We start from the raw sequence: 9,963 nt of genomic DNA, 5'->3' as shown, positions 1-9,963 counted from the left end.
ATTGTCTTTGTGAATGCTACTGAATGCTCTGAGAATCTAACAAAAAGCTGTGAACTCTTTCCCAAAGAAGAAGCCCTCGCACTTTAAAATTGTCAACTTTAGGTGGTTTATGGGCTCCAGTGTAAGAACCCTTTGTAATAAAACATAAGGTAGGCTCTTAATTTAAATCTCTATTCCTAAATTATTGCTCTTTCTTAGCACACATAGGCAAGTTTTTTCCTCTCAACAGAACACATACAAAAGATAGCGTGGTTCACAGCACGAAACGTTCATAAGGAGCACACTCCCTGGTGTAAACCCATGTTCACTACTGTATCCCCAGTGCCTGGTATATGGAAAGTTAGCAAGCACTCAATAAATGCTTAAAATCATTTTTTGAAAGAATGATCAAGGTTTTGTACAGTTTCTAGCTAACCAGCTCAAACTTTACTTCATTTTCTTCCACTCAAAAAAAATATATATATATTAAAATATAAGTCTGAATGTTTGTGTCCTCCCAAAACTCACATGTTGGAATCCTAACCCCCAAGGTGATGGTAACAGGAGATGGGGCCTTTGGGAAGTAATTAGGTCATGAATGGGATTAGTGACTTTGCAAAAGAGACACCAGAGATCTCATTTGCCCCCTCTGCCATGTGAGGACACTGTGAAAAGTCAGCCATCTATGAACCAGGAAGTGGGCCCTCACCAGACACCAAATCTGCCAGTCCCTTGATCTCGGACTTAAGACTCCAGAAGTGTGAGAAATAAATTTCTGCTGTTTATAAGCCTACCAGTCTATGGCAGTTTGTAATAACAGCCCAAACAGATTAAGACAGTAAGCATGATACCAGAGGAATAACTTAAAATCAATTTTATTTTTAAAAACTACATTTAAATTTTAGTACTTCATTATCAGTAACAAGGAATCAGTAACAATACGTTTTCAAGCAAAACATCATAAAGCCATAGTTAAAAAAAAAAACCCTGATGCATTGTTGCCACGTCCCCTATGATAATGTAAATGTATAATTCCATGTAAAATGGATTTGTTCCACATGGATATACTGTTCTGTGTAAATAAATTCCAACAGTTTACGTATTTCTTACAAATTCCATGAATACATACACATACATAGTGTATTTTCTAAAACTTTAACTTTTTAAATAATTTAACAATCTGTATTTTTAGATGGAACAACAAAAAAAAAAGGATTGAAGTAAGCCTCCAAAACAAAAAACTGATTAAATAATAAATGAGAAAAAGTTAAACTACAAAATCAGAATCCACACAGTATGACCAAGCAAACCAACAGTAACACAGATAAAAATATCTGGGTCAATATTTATTATTACATTTGGTAAGTGCAATTAACAAAAACACAAAAGTAATGTCATATATTTTCATATGAATGTTCAATTTAACCTTATCCATTACCTGTCATCAAGAACTGTAATAATTTCTCCAGCTTTAAAAGTAAGTTCATTATCTTCAGCAGCTTCAAAGTCATATATAGCACGAACTTTTCGGCCTTCATGCTGGTGGTTAGTTAAGAGATTGGATGTGCTGGGATACAAAGTGGAAAGGGTGGCTGACTGCTGCCTTTGTTCCTTCAGGGACAACTCAATGGCTGCAAAATAGTGAGTTTATAAAGACCCAAAATGTTATTATTATATCCAAAAATCCAAAGAAGTACAAAAAAAAATCTCAAGGTAAAAAGTATTCTTCTTTCAATAGTATAGGTGGAAACTATGACATATCCTGATATAATGAAGAACAAATTATTTTGTCAATTTTATTCATTCATTTACAACTGAAAGTTTAAAAATAAATCAACTAACAAAAAAATTGAACAGCATGATGACTCCTATTTTTACTAAACAAACACAATCGAAATTATTCTGGGTAATAAAAAGATATAAACTCTTGGACCTACTTATTTAAAATTTAGCTACAGATATTTTATATTTTCCTTCACCTTTTTAATATACTCCTATAGTTTAAGTTCCCCAAAAAATCATCAAAGTCACCCGAGAAGTCAAGAGTACCAAGCCCCATTGTGGGATTACTAAATCAATTCTTAAAGGCAGTATCTAAGAACCTAGATTTTATTGCTGCAAACGTAGTAAATAATCCTTTAATCAATCTATAGACTCACCTAACAAATCCTCCAAAATAGATTTCAAATATGTCTGCTCTATCTCCACCACTACTCTCCCAAGGCAGACTATCACCGTGTATCACTCGGGCTCTGCAATGTAATCTTAATGGATTGACTATCCTACTTTCAACTCAACCTATAGCCCCTTCTGCTCCTCCACCTTTGTTCTCATTGATAAAAGAGCTAATATGAAAATAAAACTTTAAAATTATTAGAAGGCCATATAGGAAAATATCCTTTAGGACATCGGGTTAGGGAAAAATATCTTTTAAAAGACACAAAATAACAGAAAAGCAAAAAATCTTGACTACCTCAAAATTTAAAACTTCCATTTGATAAAACACACCATTATCAAAGCTAAAGTATAAGCCAAAAACCAGGAGTAGGTATCTACAATAGATAAGACAGGTAACAGATTAATAATTAATATTTAAAATAAAAACTTCCATATATCATTATTTAAAAAACAAAAAGAAAAATAATTCACCTAAGAGTAAATCAGAATGGCTACTTAACATACAATAATGGACTCAACCTCACTAGTAGTCATGGAAATAAAAAATAAAATAATTGGACATCATTTCAAATCTATCAGATTCACAAAAATTAAACTCTAACGATACCAAATGTTGTTAGGAGGTTAAAATAATAATTATAATAATAATAGTAGCTTTCATACATTGCTGATAGAAGAGGAAATCATGGAACCATTTAGCAAAGTTGAAAACGTACCTATCCTATGCTCCAATAATACAACTTTTAGTTACACATAATAGAGGCAGTAAGACATATCTATACACAAAACAACATGTGCAAGAATACTTACTGCGTCATTATTTGTTACAGTGAAAAAATCAGAAACAACGCACATGTCCATCAGTAAGGGGGTAGAAAAAGTATGGTATATTTACTAGTATACCAGAGTACTATATAGCAGTTAAAATGAATAAATTTGATTTAAATGTCTCATCATGAATGAACAGATCTTAACCATAACGTTGAGTGAAAAAAGCAAGTCACAGATGGTACTTAGAGCATACTATTTACGAAAAAAGAATTTGTTGGACACAAAAAAGTACTTGATATTGTTTATATAATAGATATATAGTATGGGAAAAATATAAAAACAGACTGAAAGGACACATATAACAACAGTTGCCTCTGAACAAGAGAGAAAAGAATGACACTGAAGAGGGAAACAAAGAAGGTTTCAGCTTTAGCCGTAAAGCCCTACTTATTTTATCTTTAAATATCTTAGAGAAATAATATTCAGTCAGCAGCCTATCTCCTTCCCACCATCAGGGACGTAAAAACGCACCTTTTGCTAAATCTTCTTCTTCTTTTTTGTTAGCCACAGTACCAGGATCCTTGGCTACTAGAGCTGGGCTTGCTTTTGCTTGTTCTGCAGCCTAACACACAAAAAAAGGAACACAATATTTGAAGGTTGGTCTCAAATTCTCCTACCCTTAGCTAATCTAAGAATTTGCAAGACCTTTCTCATCTATCTACCATAGACTTCCGAAGAAGAAAGAAATCCGAACTGCAGCAGCTTCCACCTTGAAAGGAGAGGGAGAAGAGTCAGAACTGGGGAACGCAGACTGAGAGCAACTAGACATTTAGAGCAGACAGCCTAAGCACACTCTCCCAGATTCATGTAAAGAGGTTAAACCAAAAGCAGATAACATGCAAATCAGAGAAGACTAGAGGAAATTTAAAAGTTTTTAGAAAAATTCTAATATCAGAAAAGGGGTTAGGAGAGGGAAGGAGATAATTATTTTAAAAACAAATAGTTTAAAAAATTTTTAAAATATCTATTCAGTAGTTGTATTTTATTGCTTCCTTCCAGATCAAAAGTCAGGATGTTATCTTCAGGAATTCAGATGTATATATAATGATACAAATGCTCATAAAATCCTATTCTATGAACCAAAACACAAGTAGTTAATCCTGACAGCATATCACTGCCTATAATAACATATTTTATAAATAAGGCAGTATACAAATATACAAATAAACTTATATAAACTGATACATTCACACTTCTGGAATTATAAGCTTCTAAGCCTTAAGACCTCCATGGCCTCTTAGTTTCTTCATAGCATTCAAGGCACGTCAGAATCCAGCCTGTCTCACCAGCCTCATTTTCAACCGTTCTAGCAGTTGCCAGAAACTGCTAGCAGTTCCCCAGCAGTCTATATACTGGTACTTCCACACCTCTGACATATGTTTGCTTCTGCTTTCACTCTCCTCCCTCCAGTTCCTTTCGCTCTATCCACTTTTTCCCCCTTGAGCTTCAACTTATCATCGGTCAGTAAACAGCTAAAATAACACTTTCTCAATGAAATATTCCTAAATTCCTCAACTGAGCATTCTCTCCTCTTTGTTCCTCTGACAAGACTTTTAAACAAGTTCTCACGATATGGGTGGTTAAGAATGCAAGTTGTGGAGTCAGGCAGACATGGGTTCAAATCCCAGGTCCTCCACTTTCTAGCTGCATGAGATTGGGTACATCAACCTCTTTGTGCCTCAAATTCCTTAGCAATAAAATGAGGATAACAGCACCTACACCTCATGGGTACCTCCTCACCTGTTTAGAGGATTAAATTAACACACATGGCCTCCAAAATCAGATGAGATGGGGCCCATTTAGGTTTAAAACAGAAAGTATAAGATTATCTCCAGGGGTTTATAATGTATATAAAGGTAATACACACGAAAACTACAGCAAAAAGGATGCTGAGGTGGGGAGTAAATGGCCCCATACAGCTGCAAGGTTTCTGTATTTTACATCAAATATTAACTCAAAGTAGATTGTAAAAAAAGTTATGAATATACATTGTAATCCCCAGAGCAACCAATTAAAAATGGAATTCTAAAAACTATTCAAATTATCACATGTACAGCACTTAGAACAGTGGCAGGCACAAAGTAACAGGCAATAAATCTCAGCTTTTATTACAATATCTAGTTACATGTCTGTCTCCACAACCATACTACATGTTTCTTGAGGGAATGTTCCTAAATATTACAAGCAATCAATAAATGTTCATTGAGTGTATGAAAGGCAAAATATTCAACATTATAGCAAAATACAATTCCATATTCTTCACTTACTGTATTTCATGTTGTCAAACAAAACCATAGACATTTCTTTTTTAAAAAGCTCATAAGAAAAAAGTTTTTTGGAGCTCAATGAATACAACTTTAAGCACTCTCAATTCTGATCCATTTCTAGTTGTAATCTTCTTTAGAAAATGTTTTAATTACCACACACTTCTAAAAATTGAAGGTAGACTTAGAAACAACTTATCATTTATATGAATTTTTGTTCATATAAATGAACAAAATCTGGTGGATTTCACAATATAGACATAGATCTTTTGTGGTCTCTGAAGAAATCTCTATCAATCAAAAAGCAGGTACAGAAATAAGCTATATTAAGCCCTCCATTCCTGAACTGTGCTTTTCAGAGTCCCTTTCTGTCATCAGGTTCTGAGTGTAACAATGATACTTGTTTTATTAACCAGTCAAATACAGTAGCAGTGCTACCCTTACTTCTATCTCTGCATTCGAACTTGGTGCTAACAGAGCTGTATCAGCATAAGTCAGGTGACTGAAGTATAACTTTTCTTAATATTTTTACATTATTTTATTCTGTACTTGGACGAAAAAATACACTTAGAAAAATCTTTCTATTTTGTTGAGTATGCCCTGACAAAAATCTAGTCTGATGAAAATACAGGGATCACTTAAGTAAGTGGCTTTAAAATCTAGAGGGAGTTCTGCAGGTAAACCTATTTATTTTTTTCATTAAACATGAAGCTTTTTACACATAGGGTTTCCAATGATAAGATTTTCAGAAACCACTAAAAAAAAATCATTCTATTTCATCATATTTTACTTTATATACATTTTATATATATTTCTTATAGCCAAAAGATAGCAACTATAACTAGTTCAAAAGAAGAAAAGTAAGTCTTGCCTTTACTATTGCTCCTCTGTGTCCTGAACCTTTTGAAGAAGAGAATAACCCAACTTCTCTACCAATCAAGAAATAATGCTCTTGCCAGTGTTCACTCCAAGTGTCGTCCTTTGAAGCCCAGTCTGGATAGACACATATCCACTAACCTCTCTATCAAATGGAAGGCAGGATCCAGTAGTGAAAAGAACACTGGACTGAGAGCATGCCTGTGTTCTAGTTCCAGCTCTGTCACCTACTAGCTGTAGCCCTGGGCAAGTCACTTGACCATTCTGAGTCTCAGCTTCCTCATCTGTAAAATGAGTGGATTAGATAGAGGATACCTAAAATTGCTCCCACAGCTATCTAAGATTCTAGATTAACCAAACAAGGCTACATATGGAACTGATCATTAATTCTTCTTCCTTCTATAAAAGCAAGGCCCTTTGTAGACTGAATGCAGCTTTCAGTTGTACTTAAAGCTGTACTCTAGAGCAGTCGTCTCGAGTTTCAGTGTGTATACAGAATCATTTGAGGATGTTAAAATGGAGATGAATCTACAGGTCAGGGATGGCACCTGAGATGCTGCATTTCTAACAAGCATCCAGGTGATGCCAATGATGTTGGTCAATGAACCACATTTTAAGTAACAAGTTCTGGAATAGCTATAGAAAATACTATTCCACTAAGTTCTACACTCTTTTGTTCTCTGCAGAGAACAAAAGTTTACTCTTTGATAAATAAACATTTATTTCTGTTCTCAAGGAATTTATAATATCTTGGATTACTCTGTATAAAACTGTTCCTTAATTATACAGATTCTAGAAATTATTCTGAGAATAGTAAATGCCAGCTATCAATTATGAATGAATACTTCTCAAAGACAATTTATAATTTATCATTATAAAACTAATTATAAACCAAAATTTTTTCAAGTAAGAAAAAAAAATCCTTTGTTTTCTTCCTTCTTTCTCCCTGATATAGTTTTTGGTATTCACATCTCAAGAGCACTAAGATAAACTGGAAATGCCTTGGGAAGAAAGTCTAGCTAGGTCTGAATGAATGTAAATAATCTACATGACTCCTTGACGTGGTCAAAAGACCAAACATAAGAAAAGCCCTCCACACTGAGAGTTTTCTGTTCATGGTTTCACACCACTCATTATACTCTGCCCCAATCCATAGGGTGGGGAAAGATAGTAAATTACCATATATTTGAACCCCCTTGATTAGCTGGGCATCCTAAAGGATGGTTACCCAAAATACTAATAGAAAAGGAATTAAAAAATACACCCTTTGATTTTCTTTCCCATATGACATAAATTAGAGATTGATTCCATTACATAAATAATCTTTTTTTGGGGGGTTGGAGTGGGGGAAGTTAAGCCTTTCAATCAAATCTGCTGGGGGAAAGGAAGATGATTTATGTACTGGTCAGCTCTTATTAAGGAAAAAGGTGCTTCCTGTGTTTCTCTTCCCATTCATTCTTTGTATCTCCTTCCCATTTTTTTTTAAATTTTTTAAATTTTTTAGAGACAGAGTCTTGCTCTGTCATCCAGGCTGGAGTAGACTGCAGTGGTGTGATAATATAGCTCACTGTAACCTCAAATTCCTGGGCTCAAGCAATCCTCCTGCCTCAGCCTCCAGAGTAGTTGGGACAACAGGTACATGCCACCACATCTGGCTAATTTTTTTTTATAGAGATGGGGGTCTCACTATGTTTCGCAGGCTGGTCTCAAACTCCTGGCCTCAAGTGTAGTGATCTTTCTTCCTCAGCCTCCTGAGTCCTTGGGATTACAGGTGTGGGCCACTGCACCCAGCTTCCTTCCCATTTTTAATACATGTATTTATAAATTTCCTAATCAAAAGAACCTCTAAACTCATCCCTAAATTTGAAGGCTATCCTGATTTTTGAGCCATTGCTCTTTGTACATAAAATTATAGCATTAAGAGCATTTAACAGTACTGTCAATGAACCTGATATAATACAGCTATTTTGTTGATATTAAAACTGTATTAAAAAATTTAAAAATTAAAAAATGTTAAACCCATTCACTTATAAAGAAGGACAGACAGTGTGAAAGTGGAGGTTAGAACACATTAATATTCCACGATAATATTTTTCTGGCACCTTTGAATGCACAACTGTTATTATGAACAAAAATTCCTCTGAGCTAGTAAAAACTACCTGAGAATGGAGGAAAAAAAGAAAAATTCAAATAAATGTGGCTATTTTACAGAAATAAACTGCAGCACATACACAACTTTACAAAATACCTGTGAGCCAATAGCTGGGAACGTAACTCCTTGTTCCTTAAGGTTCTTAATCATTGCTGATATTAGACTAAGCTGTGGATCATTCTTAAACTCATCTGTCCATTCAACCATAAGAGCCTTTAATTTTTCACATACTTTAGGATGACCCTATAAAACAGGAAAAAAAACATTAATAACAAAGTATCAATTTCCTGACTAATGATTTAATATAGACACTTTAAATATAAAAATTATATAAAGTGTTACAGATCTTTTTTTAAATCACAAATTACCTCCAGCTATAGACTATACATATAAATATATAGTTGGTTACTAGAAAAACTTATCTTCACACTATGAAAAAAAATAGAAGAAATAGAAATCATATATATCTAATTTCAAAATTAAAATATTAAATATATAATAACTTATTTTAGAGATCAGAAAGATAGGACTTTTCAGAGTATTCTGCAATTAAGCAAGTATTGTACATTAGAAAGACAAAGAAAAATACTTTGTTTTTCTTTTTGCAGACCAATTAAAAAAATATTGAAAGGAAAGAATAAATGACACAGTTCCTTTATTTCTAATTCATGACTTTTTAATGGAATTAAAAGTCATGACTGTATGTTTTTCCCATGATGCTTAATTATCTGAGGCCTGGTTTAACATACATTGTGTATTAATCATCTTGGAAACTTCATTTCTTCAAAACAGCATCCCTTCCTTAAGTACAAAAACAATATGCTTATTGTAAAACATTTACAAAATAAAGATAAGTCAAAGAGAAGTCCTCTCTCCTATACATAGTTGTTTTTCAAAACAGTTGTTTACAGTATTAAAGTTTTAATATTGCAGCTTCTCTTCACTTAAATTATAGAAACTATGATGTTAGGATCTCTTCATAAACAGTTGTACATCTTGATGGACATTCAAGACATTAAAAGACAATGTTTATTAATTAGTAGAAATTAACTAAATGTAACTGAATAAAGCAGAAGGGGAAAAGAATTATCACATAATCATAATGTTTGAAAAGTACAGATTTTTAAATTTTCACCACATTTCTGTACTGTTTTTCTACTGAAACCTAGAACTACTCATATTTTTCCCCAAAACACATGAGGCATTTTCCCTTTTAACATTTGAAAATTTTTTCTTGATATGTAATACCCCTTCTACCAAAAAAGCCAGAAATAATTACCTTTACAATGCACAAATTTTTACTGGGAAAATTCAAATATTACTTATTTAAATTTTTTAAATTCCTTGAATTGTTTGATTTGGATTCTTTATTCCACATGCAATTAAGTAGATAGCTGCAGGGTCCCCAAGTCCCCCCACCCTTCTGTGTCCTAATCAAAAAACAGAAAGTGCCTTGACCTACTCTGCAACGCAGCCAGCTGCATGTTTTTCCCCTACAGGTTGGAACGCAACCCAGGGCTTTGAACATTCCCAGGCACTGATAAAGCTGTTCAGGTTGTTCCTGAAACACTAAAAAATGAAATATGTTGCTAAACATGTAAAAACCAGCTGTAGCCCTGAGCCAAATTCCTTAAGCCCTCATATACACTGCATAACCCGACCCTTTCATTACAGACATACCTG

General features: G+C 33.8%; 1 protein-coding gene across 2 annotated transcripts in view; it reads right to left on the bottom strand.

The window, feature by feature from the left end:
* STAM (signal transducing adaptor molecule) overlaps positions 1–9,963 on the bottom strand; it is a 61,615-nt gene that overhangs the window by 18,406 nt on the left and 33,246 nt on the right. For both annotated transcript variants that reach the window (XM_045534213.1, XM_045534204.1), the window contains exons 5-7: positions 8,377–8,523; positions 3,460–3,550; positions 1,418–1,610 (exon numbers count right to left, since the gene is read on the bottom strand). In XM_045534213.1, coding sequence (XP_045390169.1) covers positions 1,418–1,610; positions 3,460–3,550; positions 8,377–8,523 — 431 coding nt within the window. The remainder of the gene's footprint in view (positions 1–1,417; positions 1,611–3,459; positions 3,551–8,376; positions 8,524–9,963) is intronic.

Source organism: Lemur catta, chromosome 1 (genome assembly GCF_020740605.2).
Source record: "Lemur catta isolate mLemCat1 chromosome 1, mLemCat1.pri, whole genome shotgun sequence".
Taxonomy (NCBI): Eukaryota; Metazoa; Chordata; class Mammalia; order Primates; family Lemuridae; genus Lemur; species Lemur catta.
Note: the sequence above shows the minus strand (reverse complement) of the source record. Positions and strands in the feature narration are given on the sequence as shown.